General features: G+C 33.7%; 1 protein-coding gene across 2 annotated transcripts in view; it reads right to left on the reverse strand.

The window, feature by feature from the left end:
• Window positions 1-21,387, reverse strand: part of DARS1 (aspartyl-tRNA synthetase 1) — an 81,711-nt gene that overhangs the window by 10,042 nt on the left and 50,282 nt on the right. For both annotated transcript variants that reach the window (XM_007494108.3, XM_016433612.2), the window contains 6 exons: window positions 17,751-17,853; window positions 13,146-13,226; window positions 12,165-12,224; window positions 3,232-3,343; window positions 2,313-2,447; window positions 791-938 (listed from right to left, as the gene is read on the reverse strand). In XM_007494108.3, the coding sequence (XP_007494170.1) occupies window positions 791-938; window positions 2,313-2,447; window positions 3,232-3,343; window positions 12,165-12,224; window positions 13,146-13,226; window positions 17,751-17,853 (639 nt within the window). The remainder of the gene's footprint in view (window positions 1-790; window positions 939-2,312; window positions 2,448-3,231; window positions 3,344-12,164; window positions 12,225-13,145; window positions 13,227-17,750; window positions 17,854-21,387) is intronic.

The raw sequence follows: 21,387 nt of genomic DNA on the forward strand, positions 1-21,387 counted from the left end.
AATTGTACTGAGGGCTAACTGAATTTCAAAACTCAGACTTAAAACGTAAATATTTGGTGAGGGGAGGGTAAGAGCAGGCAACAAAGTTAGGATATGAGACCATTCTATAATAAGGCAATGTAGAAGACTGCTGGAAAATATCTGTGCTTATGCTAAGGGAATAGCTATACTAGATCAATAATTCATTTCTGAGCCCTTGAAATTACTTGCTTGGTTCTCCTGAGAATAGCCATAGAAACTCATTAACACTTTTGCTGCTCCTTCCCACTACCCTCTCTTACAAGTCACCTACACTTAGAGATGAAAAAAAAGGGGAAAGAATGAATTTAGAAATGAAGAACTTTGCAGTGAGATACCTGCCTAATATCTATTATTTTATAATATTTTGGAAGCAAGCAGCCCCATCAGTGTGTGTAAATGAGTGGGATGGACTTTCATTTGGAGCACCAGCAACATCATTATCTGGCATAGCCTTTTCTACAACATAAGTAGTGGAGAAGTCACTGCTAATACTTATGCTGGAGAGACCACCAATGCTTAAACTTTGTCTGTGGTTAAGATTATAAGACCCATTAAGGGTTTTATACAAGAAAGATTTGGGGGGCAAACGTGAGATCTATATTTAGATTAATACGGTCTGGTTCACCCCACAGATTAAATCTAACTACCAAATCTTCATTTACTTTGTTTAATAGTCATAGCTTACACATCTCTTATGCAAGAGTCCTTCCTTTTCTGAAACATTTCATGAGTACTTAATGAGATGCAGAGAAATAGAAAACATTCTTACCTTTCTTGAAGTCCTTTAAATATTTGTACCAACGTGTCAGCAATTTCATCTATTACTTCATGGTAATGGTAATTAAAAGCCATTTCAATGTCCAAACCAACAAATTCAGTCAAATGCCTATGTGTATTAGAGTCTTCAGCTCTGAATACTGTAAAGTTAAGTAAGAATAATAATTAATGGTGCTCCAAAATTTGAGGAAATTGCCATACTTTTAAAAGTACAAAAATCAATTCTGCCCTACTTGTGCTATTCAAATGAGGCTGTTTTCACAGAATTATAGACTTAAAAGAGGCTATGACATGTTATTTGCTTTGACTTCCCTATGGATTGTAAATTTATTACAAACTTCTGTAAGAAAACCAATCCATTCTATAAGTTGGCCTTTCATAAGCTAAAAATCTATTATCAATGATCACTAGTGTAAGGATAAATGATGTTCATGATAACTCAAAGACAGTGCAAAACCTTGAAGTGTCTTCTAAAAGTGTGAAAATTATTTTAAAGTATGTTTGGTGTGGCCTTAAATATGTTCAGCTACATTTTAATTTTGTACAGATTAATAACTCACACATGGACCATAACATGATATTCTAATTGTGGAGAGGTCAAATTGCATACACCAAAGCTTTAACATACCTAGGTGCTTGGCCCTGAAGGAATAATTTTACCTAATAGCAAAAACAGGCCTTCCAGTGGAACATCTGAGTGTTATCTGCTCACAGAGAACATGGTACCTACAGTCCTGGTCCACCAAAAGGTCTCATAATGAGATAAGATTTTTAAGAAAATAAATTTTCTTAAGCAATTAAAGTAATTAAAATTATAATCAGTCTTCAGTAATTTCAGAGTTGGGACCTGAAGAGCCATCCTACCTACACCTAATTAAGTCCATCCTACAATGTACTTGACAAATTACCAACTAACTTTGCCTGATGACATCTAGTGAAGAAGAATCTTATACTTCTGAGGTACACATTCCACTAATGGATTAGCTCTACCTATTAATAAGTTAAGTTTCAGACAGTAGGGATATCTTCTTTATTAACTAACACACTTTAGTTTATTAACACTCTTCCTAGAGTATAGAGTTTAAAAGTAACATTTCCCCAGAGGACTGTAAGATTGAGGGAAAGGATATCTAAAATAACTTGCACAAAACAAGCACATAATGTTAAATGAACTGTATTATAAAAGAATGAGGGTAGCTTGCCACAGTGACATATATTTCAGCATAGTCTAGAATACCATTTAAATTGTAGTATGAGAATTTATAGATGGGATTCATGATTTGGGGAGGTTAGACTAAAAGACATGCCTATCCTGTGTGAGGAAATCAAAAAGTTCAATCCAAGTTTTTTGTGTTAAAAATGATTAGCCCAAGTAGGTCTGTTAGCCTATAAGGCTTTTCCTGTCCAATATACCATTTTGATATTTAAAGGAAATTACTATTTTGGTTAAAAATATTTCTAAACTATTAACATATAGTTCTAACCAAGTAAAATCAAGTTGATCAAAAGTTTACCTGGTCCAATGCAGAAAACCTTTTCAAAATCAGCACAGATACACATCTGTTTATATAGCTGTGGTGACTGAGCCAGGTATGCATTACTTTTAAAATATGATACAGTAAATACATTGGCTCCTCCTTCACTGGCAGCTGAAAAGTACAATATTCATATTATAATAAGAAGTTATAATCAAACTAAGATATAGTACATGTGTAACCTCATAGGAAAAACAATTTACGCTTAAATTTTATATTTTAATTGTTGACCTTTAAAATGAAAAGCAAATGGAAATTTTATAGATACTTATAAAAGACTTCTTTTTTAACATAGGGCAGTTATTAAAGCAACCATCTAAAAACAACGATTAAAGAAGTAAAGCATGAGAACAATGAGATTTCCCTATGTGCTGTATTTAGTAATTTTATAAAATAGTATCTACTCAAATAAGATGGCTACAACACCAGTAGAAAGAAAACTAACTAAAGAAAATAGTTCTTGATGCAATTTACTTGTTACTTTGTGGAAGATGCAGTAGTGCTTCAGTTTAGAACTACTTAATTTTACATAAAAACTTTTAAAATAAGGGGAATGAGTTGAATTTGTGGTGAGACATTGGTAGTTTCATAATAAAAAATATGGAGAACTGTTCACAAAAGCATAAAACAAGAAAAGGAAATAATAAATTTGCATTTAGGTAGCCCTTTAAGGTTTCAAAGAAGCTCATAAATATCACATTTTTATTCTCACAATAACTCTGGGAGATTTACATATGAGGAAATTGAAGCATATAAGTTTTCAAATGACTTTCCATAGCATAGTCTTTAAGAATAGATTTGAACTCAACTCTTCATAACTCCAGGCCTACCATTTTTTCTATTGTATAACATCAACTCTGGGTACTGCAATTTCAATTTTTCAAATTTAGATAAATACCTGAAATGATTTTGGGGGTTTGGATTTCTACAAACCCTTTGTGAATTAGAGTTTCACGGAAGAGGTGGCAGATACCAGATTGGAGGCGGAAGACTGCCTGACTAGTTGATGTCTGAAAGAGAAGTAAATAATGAATTTTAAAATAATTTAATGGTTAAAATGTATTTTGTCTGTTAAATCAATAAAACAAGATTAAAGCTCATAGAAATAATTACTGGGCAAATCAAAGTATAAGAGGCTCCAGAAAAGTAATACAATTTTCAACAATTAATAAAACACCCACTGCATGTAGATAGCATCTTGAATTTAACTGCATACAATGGCTTCTATTTTAAGAAAAGGGAGAATATACTAAATAAGTAGGATGTATTACTTAACTGTGTATTACTTGGTAAAAAGCTAGCCTAGGTAAAAAGGATTTTCAGACTTAAAAACAAAACTTATACATTTGAAAAATTGTATATTCTTCATTTCTTCTACATATTTAATTAAAAATAAAAACAAAAACATCACTATACTATCATTCCATGTATTACCAGCATAATACACTGCTTCCTATAGTCAAGATCAAAAGAAAATTGTTTTGCTTCTGAGCAATTCAATATTGTTAAATTAAAAAATGAAGATGGGCAAATGTTAACAACAAAGTTAATTAACTTAGAATACTGAATGGCACTGGAAATAATTTTTAAAAATCACTTTATTACCCCCTTTGCTTATGTTTCTATTCTAGATGGACATTAATTTAGCTCAGTTGATATACTTATGGCTAAAGAGGTTAATAACTGCTGGATTTGAAGAATTTGTGTTTCAGGTTCAAAAGGTAATGAATTTTACTTTCAATTGTGTGACTGAATTTCACAGCAAAAAACATGCTAGGAACGATACAAATTAATTTTCTTAGACTTCCCTGGAGCTTTAGCCACATACTTGACCATCAATCTAGGTAGGCCTGTCATGTGAATGGGATATTGTAGCAAACCTGGATAGGCTTTACATTCTCTATGATCTCAATAGATGGAACTTAAGAACTGGCTCATTTACAAAAATTCTAAAGTTATATGCAAAAATATTTTTCAAATACTGTTAATAAAGGAGGGCTATGTTATAATTGTTTCATATTCAAACTGAAATATGCTACTTAATATATTTTAAATGCACTTAATTTTTTTTCACACAAATGAGGAACACATGAAAAAGATTTTCGTCATTCATCACACTGTTTACTTGTTCATTTTCAAGGTATTTGCATTTTCAGTTAGACAGACTTGTGGTTTTCACTTATGTGTGGTTTTGTGACACATTCTTTTTATCCAATCAAAACAAATTGCATAATCTTGAATTTGAAAAGCCCAGTAACCCATTTAAAAGAAAGGCTAGCTTTACCTTCACTGAAAAAAAAAATATCTTTACCAAATTTTAATTCAATACAAACCATGTAAGACTTAAAATAATTTTATTGCCACATTTTCTTTTATTTAGTTAAAGTAACTAAATTCATTTTGGCCTCCTGCCAAATAGAAACTGAATTAAGGAGGCAGTATGGCCCAATGGAAATAATACTGTACTTGGAATCAGAAAACTTGGGTTGCAGTCCTCATCTTGCCAGCTGCATAATCTTAGATAAATAATTTCACTTTCACAGAATTAAGTTTCCTCATCTATAAAGTAAATGCTAAAGTCCCCCCCCCTTTTTTTTTATCTTTGACTTATTCTATGACTCTAGTGAGTGAGCTGTGACTCTTCTTAGCACTGGAATTTCTCTAGTTGTATTTTCATAAAACCAAAAGTCTACATTCTATAGTTACAATATATGAATAAAAAATACTCATTATCAGCTACTACATGGTAATCTTTTTACTCTTTTGTAGTCTGATTCTTTATCATGTTTCCAATAGCAGCTATTTTAAACCTTTTTCATCTTTACCGTTTGCTAGTGTTCCTTCCCTTTCTCAAATTACCTTGTGTATTATCTGTATACATGTTATACCCTCCTAGCAAAACATAAATTACTGGATAGCAGGGTCTGTTTTTCATTTTTGACTTTGAATATAGTATCTGCAGGTAATCATTTGTTAAATATTTCCTGAATTGAATTTTTCTTACAATTTAACTGGATATCATAATCTTATAGACTATGAAAATAAAAATGTTAAGACAAAAAAATTTCAAAGAATGATGAAAGGTGTGTAGATGGGAATTAAAGTGTGGCCTAGGAATATAGAAATAGAAAAAAAATTCTCCTACTAACCCAGAATTACTCACTATATATAAAATAGATATAACTGCAAAAAGAACTACACTCCACTAGTAAAGTTTGGGCTGCCCATTCCAGTGGCTTAAGGAAAAGTGTCAATGAAGTATGTTTCTGGGTTTATCTGAGTTTGTCTTTATGGTCACAGCTACATTTCATCTAAAGCAAAGTCATGATCATAGTTATAAAAAGGGCTGATGAGAAAGATCAGATAGTTCAAGGTTCATGCTTTACAATGGTGGGCGAGTGACATTATTTTACTTAAAAAAGTCTGTGAAGTAATAACTTTTTTTGGTTTTACATAAAACCCATCAAATTCAGGAGAATGTAATAAATATGACTCTTTAATTCTCATGACTAGTGACTTTAACAACTGACAGTTAAAATATCAAAATGATGCAATTTCATATTGTAGCATAAAATGAATTTGTAAAAGAAGCAATGCAATTGTATATGTAAGCTGGTTTTTTAAAAGCGCTTTTTAAAAGTCTATCATTTTATTATAGTGCTAAGAAGTTAGGAGCTGATGTTTGTAGCTGGTAAGTTGAAGCAGTTGAAGCAACCTTTAGATACCTAATTTTGAATCTCTAGATACAGTTCAACTTTCCACTAACTATAACTTTATATTAATTTTAGAGATTCAATATCACAAAGATTATATAATATATATATACACATATATTTCAACTTTTTATTCAGCTTAAAGATACACTGAACAAAAAAGCCTACTTATTCTTCTTTATAGGTGAAGTGCCATGCTTTATAAAAATGAATGGTGCCGGGGACAGCTGGGTAGCTCAGTGGACTGAGAGCCAGGCCTAGAGACCGGAGGTCCTAGGTTCAAATCTGGACTCAAGACACTTCCCAGCTGTGTGACCCTGGGCAAGTCACTTGACCCCCATTGCCTAGCCCTTACCGCTCTTCTGCCTTGGAGCCAATACACAGTATTGACTCCAAGACAGAAGGTAAGGGTTTAAAAAAAAAAAATGAATGGTGCCTTTGGGAAACTGATACTTTCAGTTACTCTTACTGTCTCATCATAAACAGAAAATAAATTTGGGATCTTAAGATTTAAAAGTTAAAAAATGTAAAAGGTAAAAACACATGTACTTAATTAGAAATATCCTTCTCAAAGCTTAATAAGAATAATAATGAAATAGAAAATTAGGCATTGGGTGTTTCAGAAGGCATAGAATACAAAAGAAAGTAAGGAACTAGTTTTCTTTACTTTTTAAAGAGTCAGGTAGGTAATTTTTAACTTTAAAGTTCCCCTTTCCTTGAACTTGGCTCTATAAAACGCCTGCCATTCCTTATAGACCAGAGACCATTTTCCATTTTCTAGCAAACTGTCTTAAAATGTGGGCCTCTTCTCTCTACTAGCAGTTTATTAAACTTGTTAAAAATAAGATATTGGCATTATGAACAAATGAATGACAAACAAATCTGGAGTACTGATATACAGTATAATTCATTTCCCCGAGGACCTCTGAAAGCATTTGAAAAATGTAAAAAAAAAAGGTAAAACCTGATTTTCAAGATCTCTAAAAGGAGATAGGAAAATGAAAACAATTTCAATCTTTAATATCCCGCCTCTAGTTCTACTAAAATCATTATATTTCCTACAACAAATTGCTTTTTATGTTGAATGAAGTATATTGCTTTAAAAAATACTTAATAGTTTGCCATCTTAACCATTCTCACTATAGCTTTTGCTTAATGCTATCACATAAGAGTTCTTGACAACAGTTAGGGCTAACTGTTGCATAAGATGCTACAATTTTTGAAGTCATAAGGCAAAAACAAAGGAAATGGAAAAGAGCCAAGAAAAGTAGTTTTAAATTAATATCTGAAATGTATTTCAAGAATCTATTGAAGATCAAAGTGATATGTAAATTCTTGCCATTGGGCATCAAGGTACCAAGAACCTGAAACAACATAAGTTAAAGCAATCAGAAGGAAAGTATTTTTTTGTTCTTGTTATTATTATATAATAGAGGACTACTATATTACACTAGAAGGTATATGACCCAACACTCCAAAAATTACCTCATTCTAGTGGCTGAAAGGGAAACACTATAAATAAAAGTTCATAACCATTATGAACCTATATGCTGATAATACATCTAGGTTTTTTTAGGGCATCTTTAAAAAGAATTTCTAATGGCTGGATTGGTTTCTGTAAACAAGTCTCATCTGCTTCACATAGACATCCCCAATGTCTCTAGTCCATAATTATCTCTACTCTTTCTCTTAGCACTAGTAACACTTCTCCATTCAATAAAATCTACCATTTGATTATATGCTTTTACATAATTCTCAATTGTTATATGAGTTTACATTTTATATACTCCATAAACCACAAATTTCTTAAAAGTAGGGAAGACCCATCTTTTGGGTCTTCTATAGTGTTTAGAATATTGTGAGGCAGGGAACAGCTGGGTAGCTCAGTGGATTGAGAGCCAGGCCTAGAGATGGGAGGTCCTAGGTTGAAATTTGTCCTCAGACAATTCCCAGCTATGTGACCCTGGGCAAGTCACTTAACCCCCATTGCCTAGCCCATACCACTCTTCTATCTTCTACACATTATTGATTCCAAGGTAAGGGTTAAAAAAAAAAAAAGATATTGTGAGGCATTGTAATAGTCATAACATCTCTGTTGACTAATAGGGCTGTTCCCAGAGTGTGGACCAGGAAATCTCTTTCACTCTCAAGATGGCTCACATGGTCTCATGTAATTCTGAGATGGTTCCAATTCTGAGGTTATTCTAAGAAGGTATATTCAATTTTTTACCTTGGTTTTGCATTCCCTTATATGTCCCTTCCTTGATTCCTATATACTTAAAGGGTGAAAAACAGACAGAACTGAACCCTTCTAAGCAAAAACCTCTTATGGTGGTTTCGGTCACAGGAACTAGATATGCCCTTTAGGAATTTTGTAGGTGCAATTTTTATTCAGATTTCCTCAGTAGCACAAAATATGCCTTAATACTTTTGTTTATTTTCCAGGTTAGTATGATATCAGTCTATTAAGATGAGAGCTGGAGAAGAAAAGTTATGAATAGAAGAGATAAATGATATTAAAAACTTTCAATTGAGGAAGGCCCTAGGTCAGAATCTTCCTAGATTTTCCAGAATTTTAAGATTCCAAAGAAGTCAGTGGAACTCAAAGAAATAACTAGCTATTTCCAAAATCCACATCTTTCCAAGTTAAAGCTGACAAAGACTAGTTGGATTTTATTTTTAACTCATAAGTGGTTTAGTGACATGAACTTGAATGATACTAATAAATGACAAAAATTTTTACTTAAAAGTAGTGAGTTACATAATAAATATAGTCTTGAGGCAAAATGAAGAAAAGAGTCAAGAGAGAGCAGAGTATATTGTTAGTAAGGCTAAAATACATGACATGGACTTGGGTTATAAAAGAGGAAAACTGGCCACATGCTTATTACTAAAGCTCTTTAATATAAAAAGGGTCGTAACAACTAGTTATTATGCATAACAGCTCGGTGAGCCACAAGGATTTTGAATAACCTATAATTTTCCGAATTATCAGTCTGTAATAGCCAAAAAACAAGCAATAACCCTGGTACTTGAGAACTATGGTTCAAATAATTTAAGAAGAGGTTCCATCATACCTCCAACAACTACCATTGCCAAGAACCTTCAGTGGGATGTTATATCTCACTGTTTTAGATATCCTGTAATTGCTATCATTCTTTGGATTTTTTATTTTACCTGGATTAATCCAGGGATACCAGCTGTACCTAATAGCCAAATTGTAACAAGAAAGAATAAAACAACTAAAAAGTGAAAAAAAAAAATATAAAAAGGGTCACAAAAAAGGGAAGAGGCCTAAATAAGAGACAAAGGAGTTAGTCGGGGCAAAATCTGAGTAAAAGATATGGGCAGACATAAGAGAAAGAAAATTACAGAGGATTTTTTTTAACCCTTACCTTCCATCTTAGAATATATTCTAAGTACTGGTTCCAAGTGTAAACCTTAAAATTTCTTAGACTTATAAATGTTGGAAATTTCACCATTGGGAAATTTCATACTTGAAAAAATTTCCTATTGATAGTGGGTCTTGGCTATTGGAATGTGAACCCCATTGGCATGGGAGGTTCCTCCTCCTCCCTTCTTAAGATTACTTTAGGACAGAAACCTTTTGCTGAACAATGGAAAGGACTTTGACCTATGCTTAAGCATAGAACAGGAATTTCTTTGAGTCATGATTGATTTTAGAATTGATACAATGGAGATACTTGGAATGACAGAACCAAGTCTTGGAAATTGCAATCTCCACCCTACTCAGTCCTAACAGGATTTAGGAAGGGCTGCAGCATAGATCAAAATTTAATTATTCCAATCTCTACCCTACTCAGGGTAACAGGATTTAGGAAGGGCTGTAGCAAAAGATCAAGATTTAATTATTTGAGAATATGACCTCCAACAGACATGTGCAAAGCCACAGACCTCTGGGTGGTCCTGGGTTAAGCTAGAGCCACCATTGGCACAGGGAAGACATGGACAGTGATTGGTAGATGTGAGAATGGAGGGGAGGAAACTTGGATGGTTTGCTTAAAGACAGAGGGGTCTGAGGACTGAAGGTGGGTTGGAGAGTTTTGGCTCTGAGTGGTTGGAGAGGTGCTCTGAGAAGCTTGCTCTGAAGGAAGCTGGAGGTGGAGGCCCCGGAGACTGTTTCTCCATTTTGGTCACGTGAGTAATAGGGACTGATCTCCTTTCTTTGCACCAGCTATCTAAGGGCTTGGGCCTTTTGGCCCAGCCTAAACAGAGGAAGTATTTAAGCCCTATTCCCTTCTCTCCCTCTCTCTCTCTATCTCTAATTCCTTTCTTCCTCCTGTTTGTAATTAAACTCTATAAAAGGCTGATGGCTGACTTGAGTTTTCATTTAGGAATTACATAGCTGAATTCCTTGGCGACCTTAAATTAATATATATCAGTCTTTTAAAGTGATTTCCTTGTCACACAAGGCAGAAGAGTGGTAAGGACCAGGCAATGGGGGTTAATTGACTTGCCCAGGGTCACACAGCTAGAAAGTGTCTGAAGCCAGATTTGAACCAGGACCTCCCATCCCTAGGCCTGGCTCTCAATCTACTGAGCCACCCAGCTGCCCCCTACAGAGGATTTTTAAAAGGTGAAAAAACAAACTACAGGTGGAATAAATGATGAAACCACATTAACAAATTCAAAAAGGAGGAAGATGTGGTCAGGATATTAAGAAAGATGACACTGGTTTTACTACAATGATGAAACCACCAAACTTTTCACTTGCAAACCAAACCAGAATCTGAAGGGGGTAAAGACCAATGAGACTATTGCAAAACCCACTAATACTACTTTTACCATATTAAATTATTGAGTTTATATTCCATAGCCTAGTCAATATCAAAAGAATTTTTAGCATCAGTTCAGCATTTGCCCATTTTATGCCCAATTTCCTTTATAAATATTAATTCACTTTTCAATTAATCTTAACATTCATTAAACATTAACTTTGTGGAAGGAATTACTAATCTCTGACCTCAAGGAAACTTATAATATACTAAGGAATATGAAACATGTATACAAACTATAACACAAATTAGAATAAAAGTGGAAAGAATTCCAAATGAAGAAGGAGATTTGGTGAGGGAAGAAAGGTTTTATGGAGAGGCACCTTAGCAGAGTTATTATAAAGAAAAGAATGCCAACAAATAGATGATAATGACCGAACCAAACTGTACCAAGATGGGTTTGGGGGAGGGGAATGGATGATAAGTGTGAACATGGGCAAAAGAGTTAAGAGAATGAGAAGATATGAAGATACTAAAAACGAGTAATTTGGTGGGAAACAGTGTGCCAAAGAAATCAATGTGAGATAAAGCCGGAAATGTAGGTTGGAATTAAACTACAGAAAAACTTGAATGCCAAGTCACAAATATTTGCACTTCATTTTGTAGAGAAGAGGAAAGAAATAAAAGTTTTTTGAGTAAGGAAATGAGATAATTATTGCAGTACATTAGGAAGATTATTCTAGAAATAGGATAGTCTAGAAAGGAGAGATCATGGGGCAGATCAGTTAGGAATATATAAAAATAGTCTAGTTAAAAAATAGGTAAGACCACAATTAAGATGGTGGCAGACAGAATGGAGGATACATATACAGGAAAGAAAAGGTAAAATTGAGAGGACATGTGAATTGATTGGCTGTGAAGGTGAAAGAAAGGGAAAAAGTCAAATGACTTAAATTTCTAGCATGAGTGATTAAGAGGACAGCAGAACCATGAGAAGAAAGAGACAGCAAAGGGTCTGGATATGATACTCTGGTTGGAGTAGATGACTTAATTTTCCTCACTACTCTAACATGTCATGAGTGGAGGGGAGCAGGACAGGTTTGGCGCTGGAAACTTGGGTTTGAAATGCTGATGACACTTCCAAGTAAAATGTGTAGAAAGTAGGTGAAAATGAGGAGCTGAGAATGTTTATTTTTGGACCAAGAGCCATCTACATTTATAAATGCTCTAACCAGCTATTATCCTAGAATACGTGTGTCTTAAGGGTTAATCTACTTTTTCATGTACTTCCCAGTGTATAGAGAGAAACCAAACTTGATCCTTACATGGCCTTAACCACCTAATAAAAATTCAACAATATGCTAAAAAAAAAAAAGTCTTACCCTAAGATCAATGACTCTGTTATCTAGTCTTGTATCTTGATTAACAGTAGCTCTTCCTTCCTAAAAACAGATCAACAAAAATTTTCTTAAGGATTAAAACATATTTAGTAGAAGTATTAAATACTTTATTAGCTTTCCAAAACACTTTTGCACCTACAAGTAAAAAAGGCAATTTAGAAGTATAAAAGCAGAAGCACATAAATACATAAATCATTAGAACATAAAATATTTGCTAAGATGCCTAAAATCATGCCATATGGAACCATACTCAATTTCTTTTGGAGATAAAACTGATGGCAACAGGATCCTTTTTCACCAGGACAGAGGAAGAGTTGGAAAAAGGGAGTATGGTAATATTGTTATTTACAGACCCTTAATTCATAGTTACTTCCATTTTTACTCAGTGTGCTGGTCTTCCTGACCTAAAAGGATGGCAATATCAGGAAAGGAGAACCAGACAAAAGGCTAGTGATGAAAAGGGACAGGAAAGAAAAAAATGAGAAAGAAAAAGATACAGGAGAAGTTAGAAGGGAGAGATGAATCTAAACATGTGGCTATTGATTCTTTCTTAAAGGCCCTTCTCTATTTCATGACGTTATCTGCCATACTCATAATGAATTTCCCTTTCTTAGATATAGTAACTGCATGCTCCTCTGCTAAGAGTGAAGTTCCAAAAATTACACTGAACACAAAGGTACTGGTAGTACCAGGTGATTAAGAAAAGATAGCATGTGACACAAATGACTAAGATAAATATAGACTGATTTTAATGTTATCAAATTACTTACCATCTCAGGGAAAGGGGAAGGGGAAGGAGAAAGGGAGAGAATTTGGAACTCAAAATATTAGAAAACAAATGCCAAAAATTGTTCTTAAATGCAATTGGGAAAAAGCCATTACCAACGGGGGAAAAACCCACATGCTTTCAAATCACTGCCAACTAAAATACAGAGCAAGGTATTTCAAAGACAAATTTTTTACCTCTTCTCCCTCTACTTCAGGTCGAATTGCATCATCCAACTGTAAGGGTAGGCGAGGTTCAGCCAAACTGATCACATAGATCTAAAATTGAGACAATATGAGAAATATTATGAGGTACACAGAAATAAAACATATGTAGAAAATAGTCTACAGCTAGTATAAACATAAAGCACCATTTGCATAAATCTTTAACTGAAACTGAGGAAGTTTAACTAAGCATATACCAACTCTAAGCTATTTATCTTCACTTTTAAGGACCAATTTAGCTCAACTACATAATTTCTTTTATTCCTATTTCCACTCTTGCTCCATTTGCTTTTCTCAAGTCTCTGTTTAATACATTATTTAACTCTGATTACATATTATGTTGCATAGAAGGGAATAGCTATTGTCCTTTTTTCTGCTGAAACCAATTTCCTCCCATTCCCCAACTTTTTAACACTCCATTAATGCCCCATTTTCTGGGGAAAAAAATTAAACTCAATTATTAAAAAAAAAATTTTTTGTGTGTGAAACACACGAGAGGAAACAAAGCTCTTCTGGTTAACCCATGGAAAAAAGTATGTTGCTCCAAACTTGGCATCATCAGTTTGGACACTTTAATAGTAGAATATAACAGTAACAAAAGATTTTTATTCTATTATTTTGACAAGACTATGTCCAGTATGGACCCATACTTTAAAATGAATGAGATTCTATAATTGGTATGTCTATAGAATACTGTCTAGTTCAATTTTCTCCCAAATAAGAATGCTCTATTCCCAAAGTCATTATGCCTTTGCCTGAAGTCCTCTAAAGTAGAGAAGATAGGTGGGAAATTCACTATTACCTAAGGCAGTCCATTTTATTTTTGGATAGCTCTAATTGTTAGGAAGATTTTCTTTACCACCAGGCCTAAATTCACCTCTTCGCAATTTTTACTTATTGTGTCTAGTTCTATCCTCTAAGTCAAACAGAAAAAGTAATCTGTTTTGAAGAAAGAAATCAATCCTTTCCCTGCACACCTCCACATCTTTCTTTCCCTAGTTCTTTCAACTGATTCTCAAATCATATGATTACACAAGAATTCACCATTCTAGTAGCTGTCTTCTGGATGCTCTCCAGCTTGTCAATGTTATTCCTAAGTGAATGTAACACTCGTGATGTGGTATGAGCAGAGCAGAGAACAGTGAGATTATTAGTTCTTAAGGCCTGAAAATAATTCCTCTTTTAATACAATTTAAAATGTATTTGCTTTTTTGGCAGCTCAATCACATCAGGCTTGTATTATACAAAGCTTTACACCATTTTGAAATGCCATGTCACCCATACTATACATTTGTGAAACTGATATATGAGATTTTATATCAATTAAGTTTCATTTTATTAGTTTCAGTCCAATAGTATTATCAATATATTTCTGGATCCTTAAGTGCATTAAATATTTTAGCTATGCCTTTTATCTCTACTTTACTTATAAATTTGATTAGAAGGCCAACTGTACATTTATCTAACCTATTATAAGTATTATCTATAATAAAGATAAGCTAGAAGGCTTCCCAATAAAATCAGGGATGAAGCAAGGATGCCACCATCACCATTATTATTCAATATTGTAATAGAAATGCTTGCATAGCAATAAAAGAAAAAGAACTTGAAGGAACTAGAATAGGCAATGAGGAAACAAAATCATTACTCTTTGCAGATGACATGATGATATCATTGGAGAATCAATTGAAAAACAAGCTGAAATAAGTAATAACTTTAAAAAAGTCATGGGATATAAAATAAACCCATATAAATCATCAGTATGTCTATATATTATCAACAAGTCCAGCAGCAAGATATAGAAAGAGAAATTCCCTTTAAAATAATTTTGGACAATATAAATACATGGATGTCTGTCCACCTGCCAAAACAAACCCAGAAACTATTATGAATGCAAAATATTTTTCAAAACACTTTTCACCCTAACAGTCAGATCTAAACAACTGGAAAAATATTAACTACTCAAGAATAACTTGAGCCACTATAATAAAAGGACAATTCTACCTAAATTAAGTCATGTATTTGAAGTCATACCAATTTAACTTACCAAAAATTATTTTAAAGAGCTAGAAAAAACAACAAAATTCATCTGAAGAATTAAAGGTCAAGAATATCAAGGGAATCAGTTTTTAAAATGTAAAGGAAGTTGGTCTTTTAGTACCAGATCTCAAATTGTATTTCAAGGTGGTAATCAACAATCTAATAATGGCTAAGAAACAGATTGATAGATTAGTAAAAATAGTTTAGGTTCATAATAGAGTGTAGTAAATGACCAAAGTAATCTAGTGTTTGACAAATCCAAAGATTCAAGTTTTGGGGACAAAAAATTTTGAGAAAAAAAATTGCTGGGAAAATTGGGTAACAGTTTGGCAGAAACTAGGTATAGATTAATGCCTTACACTGTATAATAAGATAAAGTCAAATGGGTACATAATTTAGAAGCAAAGGGTAAAATCATAAGCAAATTAGGGGAGAATGGAATATCTTATTTATCAGATCTATTGATAAGTTAGAGAACATTACAGGAAGTAAAATGGATAATTTTGATTACACTAAATTAAAAAGGGTTTGTACAAACAAATCTAAGGCAGTCAAGATTAGAAGGAAAGTAGAAAACTAAGAAAGAAAATTTTACAGTAAAGGCTTCATTTCTCAAATATGTTAGAGAATTGAGTCAGATCTTTGAGAATATGAGTCATTCCCAATTGATAAATGATCAAAGGATATAATATAGACAGGCAGTCTTCAGAAGAAGAAATCAAAGCTGTCTATAGTCATGTGAAAAAAGGTTCTAAATTACCACTGTATAAAAAAATGCAAGTTAAAACAACTCTGAGTACTACCACATACGTCAGATTGGCTAATATGACAAAAATGGAAAATGACAAACCCTGGCGGGATGTGGAAATATTGGACGTTAATGTATTGTTAGAGTTGTGACCTAAGCCAACCATTCCGGAGAGCAATTTGGAAACCAAGTCCAAACGTTTATAAAACCGTGCATACCCTTCGATGCAGCAATAACACAACTAGGTCTATATTGCTTAGATTAAAAAAAAGAGAGAGAGAGATGAAAAAGAAAAGGAGCTAAATAAATTTATAGCAGCTCTTTTTGTGATGGCAAAGAATTAGAAATCGAGGGCATATCAATTGATTTAGGGAATGGCTGAACAAATTGTGGTATGTGACTGTTGTGTCTTTTATAAGAAACGACAAGCAGAAGGTTTCAGAAAAACTTGGGAAGATTTATATGAGCTTATACAAAGTGACCTGGGCAGAGCCAGGAAATCACTATATACTTTAAAAGTAATATTGCACAATGATCAACTATGAATGACTTAGCTATTCTTAGCACCATAATGATCCAAGACAACTCCGAAGTACTTATGATGGAAAATGCTATCTACCTCCAGAGAAAGAACAGATAGACTCTGAATGAATATCAAAAGCATACATTTTAAAAGTTTTCTTGAGAGTGGGTGGGATAATGTGTTTTCTTTTGCAACACACCTAATATGAAAATATGTTTTATATGATTGTACACGTATAATTTATATCAAATACCTTGCCTTCTTAGGGAGGGAAGAAGGGAGAGAATTTTGAACTTAAAATTTTTAAAAATGCCAAAAATTATTTTTACATGCAATTGGGAAAAAATTAAAAATAAAAGGGATGATATTTAAACAGATAAAGGGAGATAAATTGTGATCTAGGTTCTAAGCATATATAAGAATTTACAAGGGCAATGAATTATTAATTCTGGTTATATAGCCCATTCCATTCTCAAACCTCAAATACCATAAACCAAATTCTCAAATACCATAAACCCCATTCTTTTTGGGGGACCATAGGAGAAGGGAGTGGGGGATTAATTTAGTAACAAATACTTTATTTCTAAAAAGATCCTAGGGGGAAGCTGGGTAGCTCAGTGGATTGAGAACCAGTCCTAGAGATGGGAGGTCCTAGTTTCAAATCTGACCTCAGACACTTCCCAGATGTGTGACTCTGGGCAAATCACTTAACCCCTATTGTCTAGCCCTTACTGCTCTTCTGCCTTAGAACCAATACACAGTATTGATTCCAAGACAGAAGGTAAGGACTTAAAATAAAAATAAAAAGATCCTCATTTGAAAGATTCTCTAGTTTAGTTCCACAGTCTTCTTACCCTATACTGGAATATCTATATGGAGTCTATTTAAAGAAATCAATTATTATGATCCCTTTGAATTTTTATATTTAAAAAAGGACAATTAAATTTACTAGAAAAAAGATTAGATCTTGAAAAGCAATAAGATGAACTAAGCTTCTAATTTTTCCATATTCTAAATGGTCAGAATTAGTTATTAACTGTTGGTGCAAGTAATTAACCCACAGAACTGGATCACTGGCTGGGAAAAGAAAAATTTTAATTGTATTTTGCTCATATTAATAATAAAAACTTTTAGATTTTACTTTTTTCCCATGATGAAGAAAAACTGTGGAATCATAACACTATATACTTAAAAAACATACATCTGATGTGGAAAACAATTAAAATGACTTAAACTAGCAAGTGTACTTTATTTTTTAAAAAATTACCCTTTGAACATGAAGCTCAACATCTTGCTGTGAACAGCTTCCAATTTTCTGATTCACTTTCCTCACAACACCTTCCACATCGACGATGCTTTCTTTATTGATGCTGTCAACAAAATAGCCAACTTTAATATTTTCATCAGGTGTCAGCACTCAGTTGGAATCCTACCACCAGAAAAAACTATTTTATTTTATTGAGTTGAAAATTTTTATTTATTTAATTTTGAATATTTTTCCATGGTTACATGATTCATGTTCTTGCCCTCCACCCCACACTCCTTCCCATAGCCAACACGCAGTTCCACTGGGTTTTACATGTGTCACTGATCAAGACCTATTTACCCATTATTAATATTTCCATTAGGGCGATCACTTAAGAGTCTACATCTCTAATCATATCCCCATCGATCCATGTGATCAAGTTGCTGTTAGAAAAAACTATTTTAAAAGAAAATTGAAAATTTTAAGTTTTTCTTTAGTAGACTTAGGACATTTGAGACAAAAGCAGTCTACTGACCTATTTATAAGTCATTATAGTTTATCCTTGGACAGCTAATTTCACCCATGTCATCATTAAGTTACTGCTTGTAAGGTATGATCAGAAAAAAACTACAAAATATGGAATTCTGAGAACAAAGAAGAGCGTCTTTCAATCATTTGTTCTCATATGACCAATTTAATACTAAGATTAGAATCATTTGCTAAAACAGAATATAAAAACAGTAAAAATCACTTGAAAAAAGATCAAAGTAACATATGGGAAATTAAATATCTCTATCTTTCTAGATATAGTCTTCTATATTTCTTAGAGCCTACTTTGTCATTTGGCTATTATGAGAGGTACCCAACTAGATGATCTTAACCTTTCCTACAAATATTTAATAAGCACCAACAATAGGTCATTTGTATTACATTAAATATAACATGAAACTGTATATGAAGGGGCTAACAATCTATTAGAGGAGAAGATACATACACAAATAAGTATACTACAAATCAGAATATGATAAATGCAAAGAAGTAATCCAAACAAAGCAAAATGAGACTTAAGGAGGAAGAGATTTTTTAACCTTGGGATACTCTTGTTCAAGTTTCTTGATATATAGGAAGGCATAAATATTAAGGTAGCTCTATTCCCACCAGCTCCATTCCCCTTACCCCCAAACCTTCCCCTCCTATTTGTTATAGAATTCTTCCTCCATTTCCTCCCTTAGTTAAATAGATTTCCCTTTCCTTTTCTCCCCTTCAATTAGTCTCCATTATTTTAAATTTCATTTCTTTTCATATTCTATTCGAGAGGATTTCTTCATCACTCCTTATGTAATTATCCATCTTCTCAGTCTACTCTAGAACTTTGTTCAATGTTTCATGACCCCTACAATTGCCCAGTTTCTCTTAATTCTTTGTATTCCTCATTTAATTAAAATGTCCAAGGCATCCATTTCCCCCCCTGCTTCTCCTCCTCTTTTGTGCATTATTACAAGGCCAATTCCTTCAAGAGCCAGAGAGGCCCCTCTCTAATGTTAAGATCCCCCTTTTCATATCCCTGATTATGTGACCCATCACTGATCTATGCCCCGTCTTCAGCTGGTTATCCTCTTTTCCCAAATTGCTTCAAAACTCCCTGAGGGGCCCATGCCTTCCTGCTCCTCAGGTGTTCCAATCCCCACTTCACTCCTCAGATAAAATGCTCTTTTCAAGAACCAAATCCTACATATACCACCATAGAGCACAAGGTTCCTATCTTTCTTCACCCATAGAAGCATTATTATCTCCTACCATCAAAGCAAAGCCTCCTTCCTCCACCTTCCCCTTTATACTTTCTCACTCTTCCTCTTCTGTTTGGCTCTTCTCATCCTGAAACCACAGGGCAAATTTTCCTCTTTTTGCATGTCCTTGATTTGACTGGGGCATCTTAAATACTTCTTTCTCTATGCCCCTTTTCCTTTCCATCCCTTTCATGTTTTCCTATTTTGTCAAAGTCACTGCCTCCCCTTATCAACAACAAAACTTGATTTACCCAAAGACAGGATGCTGTGAGATTCTGTCCATAATGTCACACATCAGCACCTTCAATGTTACCTCCAGTTTACTTCTGCCTTCACACCTGTCTCTGTATACATTTATAAAGAAGTTTCTTACGTGTCTCTCTACAGTTATTATCCTTGGGGGCTTCATTTATTTACCTGTTCAGCTAGGTGATACAGTGGACAGTGCTGGAGTCAGAAGATGAGTTTTCCTGAGCTAAAATCTGGCCTCAGATACTTACTATGTTGACCCTGGGCAAATCACTTAACCACATTTGCCTCAGTTTCCTCATCTGTAAAATGAGCTGGAGAAGGAAATGACAAGCCAATCTTTGCCAAGAAAACCCAAAATGGGGTGATGAAGAGTTGGACATGATTGAAAATGACAGAACAACAACAACAACAACAACAAAATCTGCATTGCTGTGGTGAGTGTTTTGAGAAACAAATAATCTCTTCAGTTCTGGCTTTCCTTCTAAGAAAGCTTCAAACACCTCTTTATTGAAGAGCCATCCCCTCCCCCCCCCCCTTTAAGCACAGATTTACAAGATAGTTCATCCTGAGCTCAATTGTAAGCTTCATTGCTCTTTGGGACATTTTCTGGTATGTAGAGAATTTTCTTGTTTTGTTCAAATTTCTTTCATCTTATATTTGAAGGTCTTTCTCCTTATTGCTGGCAGAACCTGGTATTTCTGAATTGAACTGTTAAATTTAACCACTAGGTATCTAAGTTTTTGTTTTCTAGAGCAATCGATGAATTCTTTCAACTAGCATTTCATTTTCTGTGTTCAAAAGTTGTGAAGCATTCCCTTATTTTATTTCTTACATTATGCTGCTAATCTTGTATTTTTTTTTAATCTTCTTGTATTCTTCTGGGAAATCTATGATTCTTACTGAGGTTGTCTCTATGCAATCTGTCTTTAAGATTATTAAATTTTGCTTACATACTGATTATATTCTGTGTGTATTCTACCTGACATGTATAAAGCATTTTAAGATTCTTAAAAGACCTGTGAACCTATACATACTTGTTTCCCACAATAACCATGAAGTAATCAAGGTATTATTTTTTCTTTTCTTGTGTTCTAAATTTAGTAAAAACTAACAAAAAAGAACATTTTCATATTAAAGTTAAAAAAAGACAACTGTATTAGGAAACCATGAATACCCATTAGAAAACTATATACTTAAAAAAAACCCCTACATAATAAAAGGTGTGATTTTCAAAGCTATCCTGCTATTTGTCTGTATTTCCTTCTGAATTTTCTTTGTTTCTCTTCTGTCCATTTCTCTCTTTTTCTAGGGGGAGGATAGGAGTGAGGATAGGGGAAGGGCAATGTTATCACAGCTTCTGTCAACTACCCTTTCCCCTGGGAAAAACAAAACCTTTTGTCAGTAAGCATAGTGAAGCAAGAGAAATGCACATGTGAGCTGCGTCCAAAAATATATACTTCATTCTGCACCATATATCTACCATTCCTCTCTCTAGAGGTAGGTCACACACTTCATCAACACAATCAGTCACTGCTAACCTCTGTCTGCTTGTTCTCTCGACTATAAAATGAGGATAATAACAGTACCTATTCTGAAGGGTTGTTGTGAAGATCAAATGA

Source organism: Monodelphis domestica, chromosome 4 (assembly GCF_027887165.1).
Source record: "Monodelphis domestica isolate mMonDom1 chromosome 4, mMonDom1.pri, whole genome shotgun sequence".
Lineage (NCBI taxonomy): Eukaryota > Metazoa > Chordata > Mammalia > Didelphimorphia > Didelphidae > Monodelphis > Monodelphis domestica.